The sequence below is a fragment of the Barbatula barbatula genome (genome assembly GCF_947034865.1).
Source record: "Barbatula barbatula genome assembly, chromosome: 9".
In the NCBI taxonomy this organism is placed as follows: domain Eukaryota; kingdom Metazoa; phylum Chordata; class Actinopteri; order Cypriniformes; family Nemacheilidae; genus Barbatula; species Barbatula barbatula.
In genome coordinates, this window is record NC_136772.1 from 22112013 (window position 1) to 22138380 (window position 26368).

A 26368-nucleotide genomic window follows, 5' to 3' on the forward strand; every position below is an offset into this window, starting at 1 on the left:
ATATGGCCCTTGTCTTAAACACTCAATTTCCTAGACAAAAGAGAGATTATTTAAGAATATAATGAAGAAAATACTTCACAGATTACATTGTTTGCATTAAGTATTATTTCTTGCCGTCTGTATCACTGTAGAAGTGCTCTTCATCTCGCTCTTTAATATCAGCAGAGTGTGCAAACCTCCAGCAATCTTATGCACGTCTCAAGCCATCTGGACGCTTGTTCCCTGCCAAGTTATGCAAGTCTGAAAAAGAACATGGGCGTGTATCCCAAACCCTGTAACTGCAATACATCATCTGACGAAGAAACGTTTTCCACCAAACATGCATTCGTCTAAAGCGCAAAGCTTCAGCGCAGGTAAGTGTTATCAGATGCAAGTGTTCGAAAGGAAAACACATCCACAACGTCCATAGATTTGTTGGACTGTTGTTACAAGAATATAGTGTTGGGTAATAGATTTCAATTGATCCCTTATTTGCTCTTTTAAAAGCAGAAATTGTTTTGTGTCGGCAATAATGTGGTAGATAAGAGCAAAACCCTTCTGGACATCACAGTTTGCCTTTATTATAGCAGCGGATGCTTTTCCCTGCGAGTATATAAGGTATGAAGATTCCTCCATACATGTATTCACCCTTTTGTGTAAGAGTTCCCTTATGACTTTTTAGCCCAACACAATCTGTTGTTACATAACGCTGCCTTCATGTGCTATTGTAAATGTACTACTTCCCACTCATGTGTATAGAACATACAGTAAGCAGCAAATGGTTATTCATAAAACATGACATGTAATTCGTATCAAATTTACACCAGTAAACATGCATTCAAATATTCTGATAGCAAATGAAGGCAGAATAATATCATGGTTGTGTAATGCAATTGAAAAGCTCATATACTGTTTTTACCCTTTAAGTATACGACTCTTATATATTCCCTTTCATTTCCAGCTTGTTTAGAAAACGGTAAGTAATCTTTAAATGTAAAAACTTTGAATTTAATTTGTTGTTCTGTCTCATCATGATACTTCATCCCAAAATTAGAATTCTGTCATCATTTAATCACAAATATCTCTCCCTGTGTTCATCAGAACAAATACATTTATACAGATTGGGAAGAATTTGTAAGTATAACCAAACAGATTTTGCCCCCTATTGACAACCATAGTAGTGAAGTGCCCCAGAACTCTCTACTGTCATACATTGTCCCGATGAGAACAAAGCTATTCAATTTTACATTTGGATCAAATGTAAAAAAGATTGGAAGCAAACAACGTCGATTTCGATTCACTTCTATTGAATCCGATGGGTACTACTATTGCTCTGTTGACACAATTTCTTTTAATATATTTTGTTCGGCTAAAAAATTCAGTCGTAAAGGTTTGAAATGACAAGAGGGTGAATAAATGAAATCTTTAAAACCTTGTTGCCAAATTGATTTCTTCAACATTTCGGTTTATTCCCAATTACTCAGTAAGGTTTTTTTACATTAGATAGAAATAAACAAATAGATGGTTATTCAGGTTCAAGATACAAATTGTAAATAAAAAAAATCTTAGTCAATAAGTTTTAAATAAGCATGCAGTTGGTGCACAACATACAAAATTGGCCATGTATGTTTAAGTTTGCATGTATCCTATATCGCAAAGATAATTAAATTGGTTATTTGCAGCATTCAATAATTTACCTTTGACCCCGGGATGTCATTTAACATGATCAGAAATAGCGAGCACCAACATTGGTACTTGTGCAAGAGTTTGGTTGTAACTTATTCCACCACACCAACCAAAGCAAAGTCTTTTAATGAGACGAGTATTAAAATCTAACACGAGTATTAAAATCTAACACATTACAAAGATAAAAAATTCACATTAAATAAATAGAAAGCCGCGTTTCTGTATTCTCTGCTCCCCTTGACTACAATGAAATGAAACCCCTTTTTGAAAGTCATTTGACAGAATTCAGTCAACCGCTGTGCTGTCATCACCTTGTGCAATGGGAAAACATTAAAGCGACAACAATGCTAACAACTAAAATTCTAGCTTATGCACATCAAGAACGTCAAATTAGTCCTTCATTTAAACAGTAAACATATTAGATTTCAATGTTAATATATAATATCTCTGATAAATGTGTCAAGTCCACGCTGCAAAAGTCTGGATTTTAGCCATTGTGGTCGAGCTCAGCATGTTATTGGCACATGTGCTCTATAAACAAACAAAGCTTCGAGAGGGATGAAGGACGGAGGACACGCTCATTCTGTGTAGTGCATGATGGACTCCACGTAGTTTCCAGGGAAGAGTCCGGTAGCTAAGTTCATCACTCCTTCATACCAGCCATCATCATTCTTCTTAATGACATAGATGATAGACCCCTCCTGGAAAGACAGCTCATCTTCTTTGTCTTGGGCGTAATCATAAATCGCCACCACTAAAACAGATGTTGCATATTAACACCAGACAGAAATGAGAAGGCTTGTCAATCAATGTGTGCGATATACACGCACCTTTCTCCAGGTAAGTCTGCGGCGCCCAGGGTGGATCTTCTTCAGCGTACGGGTCACTGTATTCTACCACAGCAGACTCTTCCTCGTATTCCTCTGGAGGAGGAGGATGTTTCTCCTCACACGGCTCTACTGCAGGGTGAGGTGTTTCTGAAACGGACACGGCAGAACACAAGAGTTGATGATGACGATAAGGATGAACAAATGAACGCACACATCTTGTATTAAAAACATGTTTTCAAAATCACATCAGAGCTAAAAGTGTGTGTGGTTTGTGACAGCACCGGGGGCTTACTGACGAAGCACAAGCCACTTACTGATTTCCTGTACGCGAGCCACAAAACCCGTCAGCGGAAGCTGAGGTGTGATCTGCAGTATGGAGGGGGGAGCGGGGACCACTGAGGCTAGTCCACACCACCACGAAAAAGAACAGTGAGGATATAGAGGGGAAAAGGGGAGTGTGGTGAGCAAAGAACCAAAACAGATGGTTAGGTAGAACACAAGAGACTGAAAACAGTGTGCAGTTCGTTCAGTGTGTGACAAACAGGAAGTGGCCTCAATCATGGGCGGAAAAGATGGATCTAGTGTTCAACAGCTCAGAGACTAACCCACGTGAACATACCACCCTAACTACAGAGAATGATTAAGAACATGAGAAAGGTTACTGCGGACGAACAACGTAAAGCCATGTGTCAAACGTTCAGAGCGCAGACAGGGAAACGCAAAGCTGAGGTCCACAATAACTTCATAATCTGAACTGTGGGATCGATTTTGGCAATAACCATGGTTTAATGAGTCACAGTTTTGCTATCCAAACACACGAGTGAGGATGATACCTTGGTTCTGATTGTAATAGGGACCACCGTTCTGCTGGCTGGAGGGCATGGAAGCTTGGCCTGTAATTGAGGGCGACCGGCGATACGGCAGCGATCCCCCTACAGCTGGTGATATCTGTCTGGAGACGGGCCTGTTCATGCTGCTGAAGAACTGATGACTGCCTGCACAAAACAATTCTCCACATTTTAAACATTGAACTCATTTTAAAGGGGACGGCTTACCCAAAATAACACAACACACTAACAGGTTTGAAATGAGAAGAGGGCGAGTAAATGACAGTATTTTCATTTTGAAGGTGAACTATACCATAAGATGCTTTAAAAAGCTTTAACCAGGGCTCAACAATAATGTTTGTACGAGCAAGTGAGAGAGAATTTTCTTTTGCCCGACCGGACAAGTAACTTGATAAAGAATAACGTCTGTGCTAATAAAAATAAGAATATGTGCATTGGACAGAGCAGCATGTTAATTCAATGTCATCGGTGGTTATGAGTGAATGAGGTGCACATACGACACGAGTGATGGTCGAGGATATAAAACACATGACACACATCTCCAGAGTTGCTCTGAAAGCTTATTTTACTGTTTGAGTGAAGCTGACGTCATACACACTTAAACTTAAACTGGGGGAACCAAATGTGAAAGAACAAATGAAACAGCAGTACGAACAAAACCAAAACATCACCACAAAGAAACTTGATGTTTCAGAAGGTGAGGGGTGGTGTAATGAGGACATGAGATGCCCAGGCTGTAGATGGGAGGGTGGGCGAGTGAGAGACTCACCTGTCACAGGGCTGGTGTTGGTAACTGGTGCCGCATTATCTGCAGCAGAAGTGAGGGGTGACTGGGAGGGAGGAGAGCCCTTAGCGGCGGCCTGAGAGCTTTCAGTAATGTCAAGGTGGGTGGGGACAGACTCTGTTGGGTTGGGTGAGGAGGGAGTTAAATTAGAGGAAGTGACAGAAGGTTGAGTGGAGTTAGTTGGAGCTGATGGTGTGCTGGCGAGACCAACACTTACGGCAGCTTGAGAGTAAAAAAAGAGGAGAGGAGAAGGAACCAAGTGAGGAATGCCAGGCTTAAATCTTGCTCATAGGGATAGTTCACCCAAAAATTGTGTCATAATTTACTCGCCCTCATGTCATTTCAAACCTTTATGATTTCTTTCTTCCACAGGACACCAAAGAAGATATTTTTCTGGCCACCATTCAATTCTATTGTATAGACCAATGCAAATGAATGGCGGCCAGTTAACAACATTTTTCAAAATATCTTCTTTTGTGTTCTGGAGGACAGAAAGTCATAAAGGTTTGAGGGCGAGTAAATGACACTATTTTTAGGCAAACGATCCCTTTAAGTCTCAGAGAGTTGTGTACACAATAGCAGACTGTTCTGATAACATCCTTGGAAATGAACAGAGTATCCTAGAGTTATAAAGTTTCATGTAGATCAATTAAAACTTGTTCCTGGGCGCTGCGTTCCAGACTTCTCAAGAGAAACCACAAACACGTTTCAATGGTTCGCATGTGTTACTAAACATCTGTCTTTGTGTTACATAGTATAAGAAAAACTGTAAGGGATGGGACGACGTGAGAATTCAGGCCCCCTGAAAAGATTGATGTGGGCCCTACCAACAAACGTGAAATGTTTATAAAATTGTATATGAACTTCTTAAATAAACGCATGAGGACTTTTGACAATCTAATAAAAGAGGGACATTTTAATTCAAGTTTCATATCATATCCAGGGCCCAAGACTGCGATTAAATGGCTGCATTTTGCGATCAGTTTGAGAGACAGCGCTAGCCTTTTTTGCATCTGCGCCCTGCAAATTTGAAATTTCTTCTAGTTGTTATATAATGTGGAAAGACGGGTAGAGTGCGACCCGCCACCCGCCTTTTTTTAAGTAGTTTTACTAGTGCTCCTAGTAAAAATAAGTTAGTCTGGAGCCCTGTTATCACTTTGACAAACTAATAAAAGATTAATGAAAGACAGTACATTATTAAAAAATAATAAATAAAACGGATGCAATAATATAATTTCTTTTCAATCAGTCTGTTATCAGGATAACATAAATAAATAGACCACTTCAATGTTTCTAAAGTCTTAATTGTTTATGTAAATAATATGATATTGCATAATATATAATTAAATAAAGCGAATAAATGTTTCTATACAGAAGCACCACAAAATAAATCGTGCAGAGCATTTCTTTCTCTTAAAGTCATTTTTTCTATGTTAATTCTTCTAGATGTTTTCTAGAATACTATTGTATATAGTATAATGTTGTACCGATACTATACTATACCATCACTATGATATACTAATAGTAACGAATACGGATTATGCTACAAGTGAACTTCTGTATTGTCATCACCTGTCACCCCACTAGCGACGCCCTTGAAAGACACTTCTGGATGAATCATCCTGTTGTGTGAACTTTGAAATAAACCCAAGGCACATACTTCGACTATGTCACAGGCAGATGGAATATCTGACAGGAAAGTCTCATGAACTCACCTGGAAAGGCGCTGGGTGGAGAGGGTGTGGGCACGGCGATGGGGACCCCAACACTTCCACTGCCACTGTTCTCACGACTGCTGCTGCGACTGCTGGGATGACTGCCTCCACTGCTGCCGCTGCTGAACACACGCTACAGGTCACGCATCACGCGTCTCGCCAAATCACACACAAAAACACTGCAAGACTTTTTTAAGGTTAAAACGTGCGACGTAAAAGTGAATGACAGCATTACTTATGAACCACAGATTAATCTTACAATGAAAGGCCTCAACCAAAAATGAGAGTAGCACAAGTTTTATCTGACAACTTGACTACTGCACATGTGTTACTTTTATGCCATAGCTCTGACAATTACAAAGAATCCATTGAAGTAATCGGGTCATCTGACCTAGAGGAAACTCGTATAGGAATAAGGGTGTGCACAAGATATTCAATAACATTTACGACTGGTAGACAGATGGGAGGGGGCTGGGATGCTCTTTTATTGACCGTGCACTGACTGATGGACCAAGAGGCAATGACCCAGACTGCTGCTTTTACACCATGTCCTAGTTACCGTAATTACGAGATGACAACCTGAGCTGTTCACATCCTAAGATTGTGAATGATCTGTTTCTATGGCTACAAACCGTATTCTGTTTCTCGCTTTGTTCACATTAACTAGACAATCATTTGTTACAGACGTTTTAGAGAATTCGAAGAGTTTGGTTCCAACGAGATAACGTTTTTAAAATTGTTAAAAAATCATGTTTTTTATTGTGTATTCCAATTAATATCAATCAAACTGCAGTTGGTTAGTTTTGATTTAAGCCATAATAACTAGAAAACACAGCTAACTAACACAATAAAACACATCATTTAAAAAAATACTCATTTTGGAACCAAACACTTAATTTGTAATTTTATAAGTATAAATAAAAATGTGGTCATTACAGCAATCCCAGCTTCTTACTGAGGGAAAGTTTACTCTGAAATCTTTTGCCTTAATAATTCCCTTTATAACGTTTAATCATTATTGCTGAATGTAAAAGCTTTTAACGTCTATTCTGACCCGTACCTGACTTTTCTTGTCACCTGACGGACTGCTCTTTATCAGAAACCTCTACGTCATTAAAAGACCACTCCAAATTGTGATTTAAACAGCATTTCTAGATGTATTGCGCTCATTCCAGTTCAGTGTTGGATGAATTTCAACAAACTCAAACCTCAGGAGTGACACAGTCATCCAACAGTAATGTGAAAAACTGACAGCATCACACATGAAAACTGTGATTAAAATCCAGGTTATTAAATAAAACATTATATTTTCCTAAATGCATGTGAAATATTACTTTTGTGTTGCTTAATAGTGAATCTGAACTTGTTTTCTTTTGAGTATTTGAGGTCTGAAAACACAAGGACCCTATTATCTGTTATTTTGACTGGTTTCTGCAGTAAATGCAAATAGAAACCATCTTTCCATTTGAAATGTTTATTGTAAGTAGTTCACAGAATGGAACAACAAATGATAATTTTACCTAAAAACATACTTGGGAATACACTTTCACATACAGTACCTAAAATAGATAATTGTAGTGCCGTTAGGTCTGTAATTCTCCAGGTGGATATTATTCAGTATGGGTGATCAACGAGATCGCAAGCAAGATTCTTTTGTTCACAAACTATCACTTTAAAAGGCATCCCGACAGACGGCACTAAGCTGTTACATAAGCGCAGAAAGAACTGAGCTTCAAAGAAAACCAAGAGGGAAAATGTCTCCAGCGAATGAAAGGCTTGTTAAAGAAATTATTTTAAATAAGTAGATCTAAGATACCAGGCATTACAGAGGCGTTCTACAGAAAATAAGAGCATCTTGAGGTTATCTTTATCCTCAGTGAATGTACACTGTGTCTATGATACCAGCTTACGTCACTCGCAACCGGTTGCCAAGGTTTCCGATAATGCAATTGCGCAGGAAATCAGTGATGCTTGTTGTAGAAGTGCTATAAAGAAAACCACTTCATTGCAAATTGGATTTTGTGCAAAAATCAATGTTTAAACAGCCGTATATCAACTACATTAAGTCACTACAGACCCCGAAACATTGCTTTTCAAGTGAGCGAGGAGATACAGGGCATGAAGATCAAGAAGCAAAGAGAGATGTGCTTTGACGCAGTTGGTGATGGTACCTGTAAGTGCGGTTCCTCTGATTGACAGATGCTGTGCGTACGGGGCTCTGTGCCATGTTACGTGTGGGGCTTGAGATGTAATCATTAGGTACCACGGGAGGACGCACAGGTTCAAGTGTTCTGTAGGGGGAGTGTCTCCTGTCGGGAATAAAGAGTTTAACGACCTGTAGGTAACACAATGAGTGTTTCACACACCTTCAAGTATTTGCAGAAGTGGATCTCATTGAATTGTGAAAATTAATGTCAGTTAAATTGTGCTAAAACATTTCCTTTGATTCTAGGGTGAAATATTTGTTAGGGTCACATCTGTTTTAAGTACACAGACTTGTGTTTCATTACTCTTCACTAAATACAAACTAACTCACTTTACATTATGGGTAAAAGAGCTTTAGTCATGCTGTCCATTAAAATGCAAAGAATCTGGACGGCAATGCCCAACCAACACAGGGCGACACAGGAAACCAGAACAGGGCCAATCTGCCCAGCTGGAGTTCAGAAAACATGGACGACATGCCCTCTGCTCCATGTGCTCACGCATGATGTAGTATATGCTTTTAAACTAGCTGTACATTGATTATGGGCTTTATGCTTTTGTAATTTTAGACAAAACATTTCCTCTGGCTCTTTTCTGACCTTTATGCAATGTCAGTGTCATATGTGGAGCTGAATTCTCCCTGAGGACTAGACACATGACCCACTGTGTCATGTTCGGGGTTATACTGTGTGTGCATTGCCTCACAACAAAACAGAAACCACACATTTGCACTGCCTGTGTTCTGCACTATAGGTTATTTGACCATGGTCTTTTTAACGTGGGATGTACAGTGTTATAAAGATTTGTCAAAGAAATGCTAGATTAAGTAAAATATGTATCTATTGTAAATGATAGAATCCAGTGAGATGGCAATGTAAGTACTAATAGACTAAATTCACATACGTACCCTATGGTGCCTTTGCCTGGCATCGGGGGGCTGGGTGGTTTCTGTGTGGGAGGTGTGGTGCGAGACAGACCACCCATCTTCATGTTCTGGTTGCTGACCTGTGACCATTACAACGACTCCATCAACAATTCAAAAAAATCCTTTAGCTGTGACCATTAACATCTCAATATCACAAATTATACATATAAACATATAAAGAGAACCAGAACAAACACGAAACGATAGTCAGAATGAAAGAAGAAAAAAGGACTGATTTCCAAATAGTAACACAATTTGGTAAAGCAAAGTTAAATTAAACGCAATATAATTATTGCATTTCATGCACTTTGCAGATCTTCAATAGAATGAATGAAAATTAAACGACGTTTCTATTGTCAGACATTAGCCTAAAACTAAGAAATGAATCATCCTTCCTTATTCCTTCTCCATTCATCTCAGCTATTTAGCAAAACAGCTCTTTAAGCTCTTACCTTGAACCTAAGCAACCACTTAAACCACGAGTGAAGCAGAAGTGAGAACAGAGGTGAGATCACAGACAGGTTAGTGACAGATCTCCCACACACATCACATATACTGCCATTTGTTAGTTCAAAGCCGTTTTAGTTGGAAAAGTAGTTCATGCATGCCAAGCCTCTGTGTATCAGCCCAGTATTAAGGGTCGGGTATATGACCTTCCGCATCCACACAGCTTCTTGAGCGTACTCGATCGCAGATAAGCGTGGACAGACAAGTTGGACACAGAGTGGACTCGGCAGATTCAACATTTTCCGTGCATGCGCTTTTGTATGAAAATGACATCATTCGGGCGGCATGTGGCTCATGTCATACCTTCACACCATGACCGATGTCATCCAGCATGCTGTAGTCGAGGGGTTTGCGAATATACCGCACAGGCCTTTCGAGATTGGCCGGAGCAATGATTTTATGGGTGCGAGAGGTGTTCTTATTGGTCGTGAGGATTCCTATCTCCCGTCTTGCCACTTTTTCTTTGTGGATATCCACAGTCTGGAATTAAGAGAAATGAAACAAAAACAATACAAGTACCTTTGATCATTCTTTGCTATCGTGGAAAACAAAGATTTACTGAATTGCTTGGTCAAGAGGTATTCAGAAATGATCACTGTATTGTTGTCACAGTCATAACAACATGTCTAGCCACATTTATACATTCATATTTGAAGTGAGTGACATATATTTATAATATTAAAGTGATCGTCAGTTACTCAACCTCACGACATTCTTTCGCAGATCCCAAAAGACGACATTTGGAAGAATGTTGTTAACCTTCACCCATTCACTTGCATTGGTTTTGTGTCATAACAATAAAAGTCAATGGGTGCCGGGGCTGTTCGGTTACCAACATTCTTCAAAATATCTTCTTTTGTCTGTAAATCATACAGGTTTGAAATGACAATTGTGAGAAATGATGACAGAACGTTTATTTGGGGTTTAAGCATCACTTTAATATTTGAGAAAGCAGGTCACAAAACTCCAAAAGTGAGACGCTGAGAGGCCTGAATGCCCTCCTCGGTTGAGTTGTGTTTTATTTTACGCAGTCATTTTTGAGGGGCTTGTGACAAATGCACTTCATGACTAATAGTGCATAACATGATGTGTCACTGAGCTTAATCCTTTAACAGCACATTAAAGCGGTTTAATAATAAAACAGAGAAACAGGATGAGGATAAGCTGCTGGAGTCAAACACACATGATTTTGTCAGCATTGACTGACAGTGATATGGTAAATAGGGCAGGAATCCAGCACACCAACTGACAATGCAAAGCAGAGAGAGACACACACAGATTGACAAGAGATAGAGGAAGCTCATTCAACAGTTTGTCAACCCTCAGATGTTCAATGTCTCTCTGTGAGGTGCATGTCTCCCTCATCTTTTTTTAAAGTGGTGCCCAGAGCAGGTTTAAACTCAACCGTGTGTGTAATGCAACAGTGTAAATGTGCAGCCACAGGGCCGCATGGGGGCGAGAGAGGCACAGACATGAACACATCAAAGCGTTAATGCGTCGGTGTGACTAAATCACTCCTTTAGCCGTATCTTTGGCTGGCACAAAACATTACAGCATAACATGCAGCTAGACTGCAGATGAATGTCAGCTCAGACTTCCCTGTACTCCATTCACACTGTGTTTTGATGATATCTCTCCTCTGAAAACTGACTGGACCGTGATCTTAACACCTGCATGATCGCATGTCAACAATTACATCTTTGGTTCATTTTGGATGTGAGGCTTGAATAAAGGGTTAGGCAGTGTTACACACAACAAAATGTTTTTACAGCGCTGACTATGGTAAATCAATGTAATATTTAAGTCTTCAGTAGCATGTAGACATCAAATAAAAACAAATGTGCTGTCACAAGTGTACGAATGTGGCTGTACAGTGATTAGTTGTGACTAATCGTTTGCAAAATAAAAGTTTTTGTTTACATAATACAGTATATATATATATATATATGCATGCATGCATGTATAATTTTAAAATGTAATCTATATTATATAAATTTTGTATTTACAATTCACATTGTAAATATATACACGGGTCAAAGACGTTAAGATGTCTCCATCAACATAAACATACAAAAGTGATTCCATGTCCATAGAAAGCACATGTCAAAATTTGGTTGAAATAGTGATACGTTGTCATCCAGTGTAACACAATATTTATGTATAATTTCAAACAACGCGCTTATTCTGACTTGTACCTATTAAAATATATACAAGAATAAGGGAGCATATTACATTTTATTGTGCTTTAAAGGAGTAAAAACATTCTTATCGACAAAAGGACAAATCCTAGGATAGTGGCAAATGCAAAAGCAAAACAACTCATTGGCACTTGTGGTGAAATTAATTAGTCATAAATTGATTTTTGTTGTAAATATGCCTGACAAGATTGTTGTACTGAATGACATTTTAGTGGGTGTCTTCTGTAAATCAGGGAAAAATGTATGAGGTTTTGTTTTTCTAAGCAAAAAATATCAAAAGTGCAATAAAATTAACCTGAAAACTTTCTTTTTTAACATCAAGTTAAAGCAGTCTTAAACTTGTTTTTATGCTTAAACCCTTTTTCCTCTTTGACCCACATGTGTGTGTATTAACAGTTAGGTCCATAAATATTTAGACAGAAGCACATTTTTTGTTATTTTAGTTGTGCATCAAAGTGTTTTAAAATGGATATTGTCTTAAAGTTTAACTCTCAGCTTTATTTTGAGTGTTTTCACATCGAGATTAGCTGAAGGCTTTAGGAATCACCGCCTTTTAATAGGAAGCTCCCCTTTTTCAAGGGACCAAAAGTAATTGGACAGTTGAATAAAAAGCTGTTTTATTCGCAGGTATGGGCTTTTCCTTAAATAATTTCTTCGTAAATGAAGCATGTTTAAGGTCTGTAATAAGAATAGTCTCACGTTAAGCATTAAAGTTCATTATAAAGAAACCACATAACATGGCTCAAGCCAGCGACAAACTGACAACGTTAAACTTTCTGTTATCATGTTTATGTTTGATATAAGTGATAATAAACAAATGCATTTATTTTGGTTTTCCGTGGTTGTTGTTTTGGTTAGTTTTCTTATAATAAAATTCTATGGGGAAGAAAATCTTAACGCGAGATTTCGAAGTTTCTCCATTTAATAAGGGCTTGTTATTTATTACAAGTAAGGTCTGACAGAAATGTGGGCTTACCTGATCCATGTTCAGGTCATTAAACATCCGAGTTTGTGATTGTGAATTCCTATGGAGGAAAACAACTTGCTGCCCTCCAGCCACGCGTCAAAAACCATGTGACTGCACACGGCCTATTAGTCATGACTAATCGTTGTACAGCCCTAAACTAATTTACCACCATTTGACTGGAGCTCATCTGATCTTTGCGATCGAGATTTACTCGAGAGCAAATCAAAGTGTAGTAATTCGTACACGCAATTCGTAAATAATTCATATTATTACTTCCTAGGTTACCTGAGAAATGTGGTTGATGGAGGACTCCATACGGCGCAGCTGGGACGCTTGAATATCGAGCATTTGGAGTACATTGTTGGCAAGGGTGTTGATCAGGTAGGCCACACTGGCCAGGGACTGAGTTGTGTAGTTCTTGGTTTCCTCAAGAGCGATGTGCTTGTCTGGAGCCTGATGGAGAAATAAATAAACAACAGTCAAGAAAAGTCCAGCCAGTGAGAACTGCTTTTTTTTAATAAGTCATCGTTTGAATAGGGTTGTAGCGATTCACCGCGAGCCATATATAATGTGACGATTCATGACCATATTGTTCTATAGCTCAATAATGCAGTATGCAGATGTATTAAGTAGGGCTGTCACGATGATTGAATAATTGCCTCATCGCGCTTGCACATCTCTATTGAAGACACTAGGGGGGGTTGTAGTGCCGGCATATTGCATATTTTAGTGTATATTGTAACTAAAGCATGGTAATACCTGTAAAATGATTGAACGCCAGCACTTATAAATAATTAAAGCATATACCATCAAAATAACCTGCAGTACAGTTATATATTATTTAAGCTAATCTCAGTGTGAAAACCAGTCTACCAAAATTTCATTAACAAAGTAAAATTTTATTGTAGTCTTGCAAGTGAGAATAAAAAGCAGACTAAAAGCATTTCTATGACAAAGCATTTTAATGGTCATAACAAATTGGTCGTTTCAAAGCGGAATCAAAAATGTATGAGAATTAAATGTCAAAGCTCTAAAACAGACAAGAATTAATTGTGATAATCGCAATGATTTATTAGACAATTAATCGTCAGCCAAATCTCAATCGCGACAACCTTACTATTAAGGCAACAAGGAAGCTCCCAATTTTCACAACATTTCACACCTTGTAAATGATTCCTCTAATGTTCCAGAATAGTTGATACCAGCCAATGATGAACTGTGTGTGACTGTACCATCACCAGGACGTTTGGATGCGGCAGTCGAGTGTGCGGAATGTCAGTACCTAAGCATTTCTATGACATCAGCCTACAGTCACATGACCCCTTCCTTTGATCCCTAAGCTGTCAAAGGCAGAGAGGGTGTGCGTCCGTCTGTGTACACAATTCCTGTCTTTGTCCCAGCGCAGTACCAGGAGAGAACCGTCACCTCTCACATACTTCTGACTGTGTGCCGAATTGTGGAAAGCGGTAGCAACTGTAGCAAACGGGTCAATGTGAAACCTAAGCCACCTTGACCAGCATCCGCAAGTGCCTTACTAGCGCACAACATTGACATCTAGACAAAAATGTGCTGAAGTCAATAATCCACATTACGGTTATTCTGCTATCAACATTATAGATTAATAATATACGATTTATTGACAGCACGTCATTTCCACAACATTTTCTCAAAATCATACTCATTTGCCATTGCAACAAACAAAAGAAATCATCTGTGCAGCTTTACATTTCTACTTCTGTAAAGGTCGCAGGCCCCGAGGATAGCACATAATGTGAGCTGTGTGCTCGCATGAGGCATGTATGTCCCCAACCCCTGGACACGAAAAGACACAGTGACACTAATACACAGAAGCAGTTTACTGTGAAGAACACTGACCCACGCTGATGACGTCATTGAGGGAGAAGAGATCATTCCCACACACATGTGAGCCTTCAGGACAACAGGAGGAATAGACTGAACATTAGACGGCAAATGAAGTGATCACAAGAGCCACCAAATACGAGGGAACATAACCGGTGCCGGCATAGGATTCTCCTAGATTATCACGGAGTCTGTGCCTCTCTTGCAAATAACACACAAATGCAGACTGGACTTGTGGGTAATTACATGGTGCTGAGGTCAGTAATGACCACTCATGTGTGTAAGGACTGACCACAGTAGGACACGATGAATCTTTGGAAATTTGACTCAAATCATTACCCTGTGAAAACGAACAGGTGCTGAGATGCTACTCCTCCGTTTGCTAATGTAAACACAGTTTTTTAGTCATACACACGTCGACGGAGATCATGAGGTATGGTGTCATACTGGTTTGCGTATGTTCGTTGGAAAGCTAAACTTAATAAAACTAAAGTAGTAACATTACTTGACAAAATGTTTCTGTAAGGCTACAATTGCTTAGCGGTTTTCACAGCGAAGAACCATTGCTGAATGATTTATTTTAATGAGTTGATTCATTTAAATGAATCTTGAATATATCAAGACATGCGCAACATGTGGAGACGAGAAATCTCAGTTACCAACAGAGAATGAAATTTACACTTTATTATAGAATTGTTCACTAGGGGTGTGACATCTCGCAATATCCGATGTGTCTATGACGCAAATCGCTGTCTGAAAGTCCGACTTTCATGTAACTTTCTGCATGTGTTGGGTGAGAGCACAACGAATGTGCTGCTTTTGTATGCAGTGTAAAAATACATTCTTGATGTGCCAAATTCTGACATTATCACTTAAGTACAACAGCCATACAATAAAGCCAGCCCGTGTCTGTTCGTCAGCATTATACTCAACATCACATTGCTTCTAGTGTTGCAGCCGGCCTCGCGTCACCGCCCGACCACCACTTGCTATCAGATATAGCTCGCGGGGATGCGTTTCTGAAGATCAGAGCAGCCCAACCAGCCTTCACTCCTACACACACACAATTGTCCTGCTTTCATTTTAACAGACAATGCACATCAGTAATTGATGCTCGAGCAGCATCTGAATATAATCTGCTATCTGGGAAACAAGTATGTAATTAAGTCATCATTAAACACAGATAATTAACTTGAATCGGAATGAACAGTATGACCTGTGTGTGCTTAAAGAGACCATTATGGTCTATTTTTAAGTGTCCTTATAATGTATTTGAGTGCCCATCAACAGGTTTAAATGCATCCAAGGTCAAATAACGCTTTCATTTTCACAAAATATGCATTTAATATCACCCCATTTCTCAAAGATTTGAAGATTCGGTTTCTCTAAACCCCTCCCTTCCACAGTCCCAGTCCCATTGTGCTCCGATTGGTCGGCTACCTGTATAGACGCACAACTACATTTCAGCGCTTGGAGGCTTATTAGTAATTTACACAAAGATTATTAGTACACAGAGATACTTAGGTTACAAAAATGGCATCAATTTGTGTTATAAAAATAATGCCACATGTAAGCGAAATGACCCTCAGCTTAACAGTAAACACAAAACAACAAAGCCACGTTAATGCGTAACTGACTTATGAAACATTACAGCATATCAACAAAATCTCTCCACATCATGAATCCATATCAACAAAATTTATAATTTTATTAATAATAAAACGACAGAGGACAGACATTCTACATTAACTAACTCTATTTTGATCTGTTTAGCTGTGGGTCCAGTTCACAAAAAATTTGTATTGTAACTATTATATGTGCTAGCCGGAATGCTAGTGACAATTTACGAAACGTTACAGCTTATAAACGAAATCTACACACATTTATCATGAAACCGACAGACACTCTACATTAAATGACACATTTTTAGACAATAGTGGCAAAACAGAAGGACAGTAATAGCTGCTGTAAGTGTTTACACCACAACCACATAACACACAAAAGCAATTTTCAACAACCAATAGAAGATATAACTTATTCTATAAAATATAACTTATTAATCACACTTTCAGGCTTCGATTCAGAGATGTTTACTGGTCCAAAATAAGTCATGTGGACTCATCTTTCATGGAGAAGCGTTTAGCAAATCCCACAATGAACTCGCCAAGGTTGGAGAAAAAGATGTCGGTAAAATGACAAAAGGTTTAGATTATACTGCTGTACAATCGTGGGGAAAATATTTGTATCCTCTGGTTCTTTACATCATCACATGATGTAAACAAACAAACTAGGGATGCACGATAAATTATTGGCCATATGGTCATTTTTAATGTTATCGGCCGATAATAGAAATTTTGGCCGATAAATCACTTCTTCTGGGTAAACTTCTTCAGCTGAACGCTGCCCACAGCTCAAATACTGTACAGTTCGGTCTTTCTGTCGTGATTCTGTAAATGTACATATCTGTACATCCCTAACACAAACTATGAGAAGTGTTAGTGGGCAGGTCAGAGTGTTCCTGTTTCGCTGGCAGATGTGTTCATTTGTTACGTGTTAAGATTACACTCAAAAGACTTGAAACCGAAACGACTTGTTTGGGCGGTTCGGAGTCGACTCCTTATTTCTCATTGACTTTTCTGATTAAGAACAGGAGGAGTCCATTTTAGGACATCCAGGTAACATGCTCTCTAAGAACAGTCTGGACATCAGATCTCTCCTCCTGTAGGCACATTTTCAAACAAACAGCACCCTTATGAAAGCAAAACTCGACACCATTTTGACTAACAAAACACATGACATGATCTTTCCATGAACCCTCACCGATTCCTGAAGGGAATTTACAATCAACCCAAACTCGAGCAGACAAAACAACTGAACAATAAGAAACTTAAGGCAAGTGGATTCAAGTTTAAAGCATTAAATGCAGTAAAACCTAATGTGTGAGAATCAAAATAATAACATGATTCAATATTTTACAGCACCCCTTTGAACTTGATAATTCATCAAAATGTACACGAAGAGCTGGTCATTATGGCACGGTGGAACAAACATTATTAAATTACCAAAATGTATAAGGCCTGTGCTCCCCAAAAGCTTTTGTTTTGCATGATAATGGCTGGAAATTTCAATTCAAACTAAATTAAGAAACCAGAGCAACAAAGCAAATATTTATTCGCCACTTAGACGTCTGAGAGTTTGCCCCCACAGTAAAGACTCCCAGTGCCAGGAGGAGGAGAGCAACTACCATCCTGCCCTTAAAAGGAAAGCCATTCTTCAAGAAGACTCATCAATTCTCCAAGTTACGCTCCTCCGTGAAAATGTCCAGGTCATGGCAAAGTACAGCTACTGCTTTAATTCAACACTTATTTTTGCAGTTCTTGTGAATAATCCGATGTCTCTAACACAATTCCTTTACAGAATTGGCATGATGGAGTGCTGGGCTCGAAATTGCGACCATTTTAGTCTCATATGATCCCTAAATTGAACCAGCGTTTGTGTGAGAGCAGATTTAGTTGTGGTCTGACCTGTTTTCCTTCCTGTACAGAACACGTTAACAACTGCACAACGTATGTGCGTGCTGTGAGCAACAGTGACAATAGGTGACCATTCATAGACAAACAGTGACCATTCATAGACAATAGGGATGTGACAATATATCGATATGGCAATGTATCGTTGTCTTCTCCGTGCGATACGAGAATCCATAAACTGCGCCAAATATCAATCTTTTAATTCATTAATACAACAAGATGATCTAAATATATTTCCAAGCGTTATTACAATCATGGCTCCACTGGGTGGCACTTAACACAAACGAAGGAAACGTGAAAAAACTAGTCTGTGCACATTAATGTGCTTAAATTTAGAAATGTGCCAGTATAAACATTTTAAATGTGTTAAATGTGTCATATTACGAATATAAGCTTTGACAATATGCCAAACAATATATTGATTATCGTAGTATCGTCATATCAGGAGCCATGTATCGCGATCCGTATCGTATCGTACCGTGCCATTCCCACGCCTAATAAACAACGTGGTTTTTCATCCCACTACTTCCCTACCGTTTTTCTATGGAAACACACGCTCGACAGACGGTTTTTTACCTTCACCTGCATCTGCAGCACCTCGCGAATAAAAGCACTAGTATTTAAACCGTTTCGTGGTGCAAGGCAGCGCTTTGTAAGCGTGCAGTGCTCGCTGTACCACAAGTGAAGTATACCAACTGCAAGTTCACATTACGTTATTTTATAATACATTCAAAGGCATACATCTTCAAAAATGGATCATCTGTCTCTTACATAAATGGAATGCAAGCTTAAAACATGATGTGTTTATGTAGTTTTAACTGTTTCTCTGAAGGCTATGAGGGTTCAGTCAGTGGAGGAAGGAGGAATGACAGTGTGATATGATCGCCACGCTAACATGAGCACTATGCAAAAGCATATAGAGAAAACAACCACAGCGCTTAAGTAAAAGCTACGACTTAAGAAACCAAAGGATACATTTTGAGCAATTACTGCCTGTCATTTGAGTTTGTGACAATACATTTTGCAGTGTTTACATATTGTTCATTACGGTTTAATATAATTCATTAAAATCGTGTGTTTCATAAAGTACAAGTTGATTTTATAATGCCACATTTTTAAGGTGAATAAAACAAGTTTTTCCCTATACTTTTCTAAAAAATGTCGTCGCATCTCGTTCTCATGAACCCAGTCTCGCCTCATCTAATGAGATAAGCTTCTCGTCACACCCCTAATAATCAAAATTAATTCGCCATCTCAATCAGAAAAGCAGAGAGGTCATGTGTGCTTAGAGAAGATAAAGCTTATTTTTCATTACAGACGGTTCCGATTGGCCAGCTCATCATCAGTTAGATATATGCATGAGATAGATGCACTGTTAGCACGCTTGACACTTCATTTTGACATGTCTTTCAAAAAACTGTTCTATCATTTATTGACAATGATTTACAAATGCATCAATGAACAGTTTCTAGATTACGGCAGACGGCTAATGCACGTATAGAGCTTTCATTACAGATGTCAGATAGATTCACCAATGTCAATAATATCATGATTTTCCAAGGTCTGTCTTATGAAAATGACATAGTATACTGAATAATTGATCACATATCAATATTTCTAAAGAAAAAATTTAAACATAGCACAGAAATGGCGAAAGGTATAGCAGAGCGGTATGCTTAAAGTGACAGTAACTCGAACAGTTTCAGCATATCACATGTTAATCTTGAGTATTTACAGAATAGTATCGTAACCTTCAAATATCTGTAGTCTTTAGTTTGATCACATTTATAGAAGACAGATACAGCTTTCTGAAAACATACGATGTGTGGGGGGGGGGGAGGCTGAACTAATGCATGTGCACACCCATTGCCAACAATACACAGACATATGGTTCATGTGCATCTTTTATCCCTGGGACCGCTTCATCTATCCGTTTCAAATGATCTCCAAATCCAGCGTTATAACCAACGTTTTTATAACATCCATCACTGAAATGCCATGAACAGACAAACACACCTCAACTCCCCTCACTATTGCAAGAGTAACTAGCTGCAGGCCCACAGCGCAGTCAATCCGGACGCAGTCCTGATATACAGTGAATAGACGGGCCATTTGTATAGTTCAAAAGCCTTTAAATTACTGAACGGCCTATAGAGAATAGGAACGTGACGTCAGCAGCGCAATGCATCCTGTGACTTTGGGACACAGACACAGCAGTAGAGACTTTGAAATAGTAGAGGTAAGTTAGATGTTTAAATTTATATTTTACGATTAAAATCACGTTAAAATGTAGATAGATTCCTGTATTATGAACTGCCATATGTGCTCTCATGACCGGAGGGGAAAACTCAACTGATCTGAAAAGTGCAATTTTCCGATTTGTAGCTTAGAAACAACACAATGGTGAGTGTTAAACTTAATGAAAATAAATTACTTTTAATTAATGTGGCTTTGTCATTTGAATTTATTATTACAGATTACTAATTTCGAATCCGCTTGAATATATTAGTGCTCACAGCATTAGAAATGTGCAAAATACATACAAAAATAGTATTTGTGATATAGTGCTTTGCGATCAGTCCATAACGGAGCGCTGCTTTGAATGAACAAGGGATTCAAATATTATTCAATTTATACTAAGCAACATTAAAAATGTTTATGTTAATACAGAAGTTTTTAACTCTGAACGCCAATAGAAATCACCATTGGACGCTGCTGAGTGTGTCCTAAAACACAGCGGTGACTGCCCAGAATGCAATGCACAATTACATAGATTCCTAAGCTCTATTTTAGTCTATATAACGATTATGTTAAAGCATGTCATATAGACGTCTCAACTTCCAGCCTCAGGATTTTCTGTATACATCACAAAACACTGTTTTCAGTTTCCCACTTAATTAAAAATGACACAACATGCTTTTTAAAATTCTAAAACGGTGTTAGGCGTCTATTTTCACGGACTCTCTGGATACATAAAGAAAACTCACAAAATCACGCTCTGAATGAAGCGGCCGCTCTGCATTTATACCAAGCGTGTGCATGACGTAAGGAGCGTAGAAAGGATCCTGTTGGGCCGCTGTATGATGACTACGCACACAACACCCCATGTCCCCAACTCATCATTTAAGACACAAAATGACTGCTGTGAGCATAGCTGTTTTTGACAATCCAAAAAGTGCCCTTTAAATCGGCCATTGTAACAGTTTTGTGTAAATCAAAATGCGACAAAAATTGTGTGTCGCCACAAGTCTTTAACCATTTTGCTAACCCCAACTCTTCACAGTTCTTCGTAAGGTTATACAATTTCCCACCAATACCTTGGAAACTAAAGAACAAAAGTGCAAAAGAAATATGTTTGTCATATTGTCTCCATAGCTGCCTTTAAAACAAACATTTATGAAGGGTGATCCAAGCTTCTAAAATTCCATTAGGATTGTGAGCACACCACAGAGTCATCTCACATCATCCAAACATGCTTCCAATTACAAGCGAAACTCCTTAACACAAGATAATCGAAACAAGCTGGAATAATCTGGAACCGACGTAGAAAACTCCAGAACAAACACGTTTAAACATTTTAAATGCATACAGGCTTTCTCGGCTCCAAATTTATGTTCTCACAGACAGGGAAAAAATTTCAGATTTATATCAACATGGATACTAATTTAAACAAGCCTGATCTCATCATCTTCAATCTAGATCAGATTAAATTTACATTTTTGTTAGCGCGTCTCAATCTAAATGATGAAGTTGAATTTGATGTGGCATTTATTCACTACACAGTCCCTCAAGTTTTTCTCGATCGCAGTAAAGATTGCAAAAATAAAAAGTCTTGTTATTCTGTGATCCTGCATAATTTGTCATTTCAGCGCAAAATTATCGCAATAAAAGGAAATGATCACACATAAAATAAAGTTAAATGATCTAATTAATGCCTTATTTTCACTGTACAAATGTTTCCTGTCGCACATGTTAGTGAATGTGAACCTTTCTTGCCTTCAGTCTCACATACTGGCGAAGGACCGGGTGAAGCAATATCCTGATGTTACAGGGTAATTTAGTGGAGCAAAACTGGTTTGTAGTCCTTGTAAATTAATCTCAAAATCACAAAAGCGTTTACTTTTAACTACCATCAGCGGGAGCAAATATTTTTATTTGAATTGTCAAATATATACAGAAATACTCGCTGACCGACTCCATTATAGAAAATAGAAAAATCTCTTACCGTTTACATTTTATTCCGCGGTATTGGCATATTCCGTCATTTCGCCCAGCCCTATGTCTGCCTACTCTGATCTGATTGGTCAGAAGGTCTAGTGTGCTGCAATTGGTCTACTGCGTGCAGTGTCGCAAATGGAACGTAAGGGGGCATTACACACAGTGACGCAAATCCGACCTGGAATTGAAATAAGAACGCTAGGCGACTTGTTAGCGCGATTCAGAGTCAACTCCTTTTTTCCTGAGCAAATAAATTAGCTTTTCGTTCAATTTCGGCTTTACAACTTGGCAGACTCCCTACATTCAAACACAGCAACATTACACACAGCATGAAATGTGATTTTACGAACATTGTAATACCTACTCTTTACGCAGTTTGAAGTAGTAAATGTATGCAGTGCAGTCCGAATAAAGTCTATAGTATTAACTGTCAAAACTTTGAGGAAATGTATGATTTGTCTGATCTAAGACATACTTCCTATAGATTTCGTTTATTTTATTCTGAATGAATGAACTTTGTTCAATGCCATCAAAACACGGTGTTATGACACAGGGGGCCTATCCACTAAGTCCTTGCTGTCCAAGTCCAACACGGTGCATGTTTAACATTAGCTCTACAGACCAATAATGTTACTTGAGGAGTTTACAGTAAGGTGACGCCAATGTAGGCAAAAAGCTGTTGCTAATGTGCTGCTCAAACTAATGTAGAAAGTAAAATAATGACAAAAAACTGCAGGTCTGCCTAATCGTCCTTCAGAACCATTACACTTGTTTAATTCACGCCTCTAGTCTGTTCTAAAAGCCACTAGTCTAAATATTTAAAGCTGGAATGCATCATTACTGAGAATCACAAAATGACTTTTGGGCTATTGAGTGTAAAAGGCAAACAGGCTTAGCCAAGCAATCTGCAGATGGATGGTAAGAAGCCAGTTAAGTACGTCACTACAGAACATTACCATACAAGAAACATAATGTAAAATCTCTCAGCATGACTCCATGCAAGTGCGAATTACGAGCATGACAGCAAAGCAGTAAGAACAGAAATTAGTCATGCCCAAGTAAATAAACAAATATTTCAAACTATTATTGAGAATATAATCATGATTTAATATTTAGGGCTGGGAATCGATTCTGATGTTCCGATTCGATTTCCGATTCACAAGCACTCGATTCGATTCGAGTCAATGATTATAGATTTAATACAAATCCTATAGAGATTTTAAAAAAAAGATCAGCAAATGTCACATTACTATGGTGAATTAAAAAATTAAATGAAGAACCTCTATATCAAACTTTAAACACACTTGGGTATATTGAAACAGAAGAGGTTATTTAATATTTTAGATCAAGTATACACAAAATTAGCTGTAAAGAGGGGATGCGATCATATTATTTTTTAAGTGAAGGTGAAGTTAATTCGACAACACACCTGCATCCCATATTAATAAAGCAATGAATGAACGATATGCTCACTTTTGTAACATCCAAAAGTTGTACAAAGAAAAGTGAAATCTAGTGGACAGTAGTAGCAAAAACAGTTAATGAAATTATGAATGAAAACAAATCGACCTCATTTGAAAAACGATTGATCGATTTTTTTTGCCCAGCCCTACTAATATTAACACTTGTCAACAGCCGAATACCAGTAATTGAATTACAACTGTAACCGGGATATTCTAAAATACTTAACTTGAAAAAACGCTTGATGAAGCTTAACGTACGTAAAAAGCGATCATTGAAAACCAAAATTTGCTCAAACCTTCTTTGTAATAAACACTAGCTGCTGTCAAAAGAACGAGTCCTTATGTTACAGATAAAGTGAATAATCTCACGTTAAGCGTTTTCTCCCTCCATTATAAGGAAACAGTGGCTTAATGTAATCGAGAGGTGATATTAAAAGAAGAAATGTACCAAACAACTTATAAATAAATCATGATTTGAATAGGCAAACTTGTGTGCCCTGAGTAGGAACGCAAAATGCAAAGTTTTACGTTAAGCACATTCCTTTATGAAAAATGCTTAATGTGGTTTAATGGATGAATTTAGTGATAGTAAAAGACAGATTTTATTACACACCTTATAAACAAATCACACCATGTATGTAGATGTGATCTGATGAGCTCTTTAACATTAATGCAACAAGCTAAGTGTCACGTTAAGCCTTTTCCCATAGAAAACAATTATAAGACGACGACTGAACGTTGCATAGAAACACGGAACATGTTCATGTTTGATATTAGCGATGAAAAGGTTTTTTAATAATTAGATTTTCCCTGGTCACTGTCAATTGTGTTATGTTAAGCTGTTTATTTACAATGGTCTTCTATGGGCGGAAAACGCTAAAGGTACTTTTTGTGAATGAAGGGCTCGTTCTTTTGAGAGCAGCTAGAGTTTATTACAAGGAAAGTTTGACAGAAATGCGTTTCACTGGTCGTATTTTAGGTATGTTCACCCAACGTTTTTCGCGTTAAGTGTTTTAAGAAGTCCTCAATGAACCACAGTATTATTATAGTTACCTGTGGTAATCTCTTTAAAAACGTTCAATGCGCATCTAGCGTAATGTTTTATTTACTGGTATGGTCACAAGCATCATAATATTAAGCGTCACCTGTCAATAAAACGCTGTAAAAGTGAACCAATTCAAACTCTCGTGTTTGTTGTATTGTCAGCATCTAGTGTCGCTGAAGGAAAGAACGGGCAAACTTTACCAGTGCGATACTTAATGTCGAGTATTTACCGTCAACTTGCAGCGATTCACTGCAAACCTGTGCGCATCAAACATTCCTTGCAGAACAAACATCGCTTTGCTGTACAATCTTGCATAAGATAACAAAATAAATGTACGTACAGCAATAAGATTACAAGCGGTAACTTAGTTGAATGCACGCGTCCATACATGAAGTTTTTGTTGAGCTTCGGCAGATGACCAACAGATGACCAACAGACACGACACACACTTTAACACGAGTAAACACCGTTTATGTGGGTTGCTTCACGCAGCTCTCTAGCATACCTGGACGTAGTTGCTTTCACAATATTCCGCGACTCTTTCGAGATTGGTAAAGCTGTCGAGCAAGGCTCTGCGACCCGCGGGAATTTCGTCTTCCAGCAGCATCTGCAGCTCCGCCATCTTTACACGTCTCCACGCTCGCGCCCGTCAGGAGCGACAGGAAATACAGCAGCGGCTTCTCCTCGCGCACCGACTCTGAGGAAAAACTAACGAAGAGCCTAATTACACAATATTATATAATAATTAGTACAATCTATAATGAGATTTTTACTTAACTGTTCTATCTCAAATTAAATACCCATACTGTATCAGAATAGTTATACACTCTTTAGGCAAGACTTGGTCGGTTTCATTCCTTTGGTAATTGCGCCCCCTGTGGTGATACGGTTACCAACGAGATCGCTTTTTGTCTTTTATGGATTCGCTGTAGTTTAAAAAGCCGGTAATTCAACGTTAATTAATTACATTTAACATTGATATTCATATCATTTGTCAGCTCAGATGCACATAATATACTGTAAAGACAGATTCATGAGTATAAAAATAACATAAAGCTTTCAGTAATAAATCTTGTGCTTGTGTATTTATCACCCATTTAATTTGAAAAGTTGTAGAAAATAGATTTAATGTCCATACTAATACTGTTTGTAAATACATTTAAATATATTATTTTTATAATTATAGATATAATCTGGGAAATAAATTAAGAGACTTAATTTAGAGCTCTGTTTCCTTACAATAATATATTTTTATTTGGTTTGTATTTATTTCAAATTGGTGCAATTTGTTTGCAGATTTTGAATACTGCAAAGATGCATGTCGACAGTATTTAACACAAAACTAATGTGATTAGGATAATAATGGGATAATTGCTAGATGAATTGTAGCAGAAAATCTTTTTATTTAGAAAAATGTCCATATCATTTGAATATATGTGAATATATTTGTATGTAAAATGACTATTCCATACCACGCGTTAAATGCTATCACTTAACCCTATCTATACACTCTACTAGTAACACATCAGTTATTGGTTCAAGAAAATATCTGCTTCATGTGCACAAATGTGTGCATCTTTACATTTATTGCCCATAATTGAATATAAT

At 38.1% G+C, this 26368-nt stretch overlaps 1 protein-coding gene across 13 annotated transcripts; it reads right to left on the bottom strand.

The window, feature by feature from the left end:
- Window positions 1-1296: 1296 nt before the first annotated feature.
- On the bottom strand, window positions 1297-25647 carry abi2a (abl-interactor 2a). Of its 13 annotated transcripts, none has more exons than XM_079463720.1 (11): window positions 25539-25647; window positions 25266-25468; window positions 12930-13097; window positions 9783-9959; window positions 8955-9052; window positions 8014-8151; window positions 5843-5964; window positions 4113-4244; window positions 3329-3490; window positions 2496-2642; window positions 1407-2419 (listed from the first exon to the last, which is right to left on the bottom strand). In XM_079463720.1, the coding sequence occupies exons 2-11, from the start codon at window positions 25380-25382 to the stop codon at window positions 2244-2246; spliced, it is 1437 nt and encodes a 478-aa protein (XP_079319846.1). In that variant the 5' UTR covers window positions 25383-25468; window positions 25539-25647; the 3' UTR covers window positions 1407-2243. The 13 variants fall into 13 exon arrangements, with proteins under 13 accessions (XP_079319841.1, XP_079319840.1, XP_079319848.1 ...); XM_079463719.1 differs by adding an exon at window positions 2810-2896 and having other exon boundaries at window positions 25266-25630; XM_079463711.1 differs by adding an exon at window positions 2810-2896 and having other exon boundaries at window positions 4113-4349; window positions 25266-25630.
- Between the last annotated feature and the right edge of the window lie 721 nt (window positions 25648-26368).

Coding starts and splice junctions, on each gene's coding strand:
- abi2a (XM_079463711.1), bottom strand. CDS start 25,382: ATGGCGGAGCTGCAGATGCTGCTGGAAGACGAAATTCCCGCGGGTCGC. Junction 3,491..4,112: donor CAACACCAGCCCTGTGACAG/GTGAGTCTCTCA, acceptor TGTTTTGTGCAG/GCAGTCATCAGTTCTTCAGC. Junction 2,420..2,495: donor GCAGACTTACCTGGAGAAAG/GTGCGTGTATAT, acceptor CATCTGTTTTAG/TGGTGGCGATTTATGATTAC.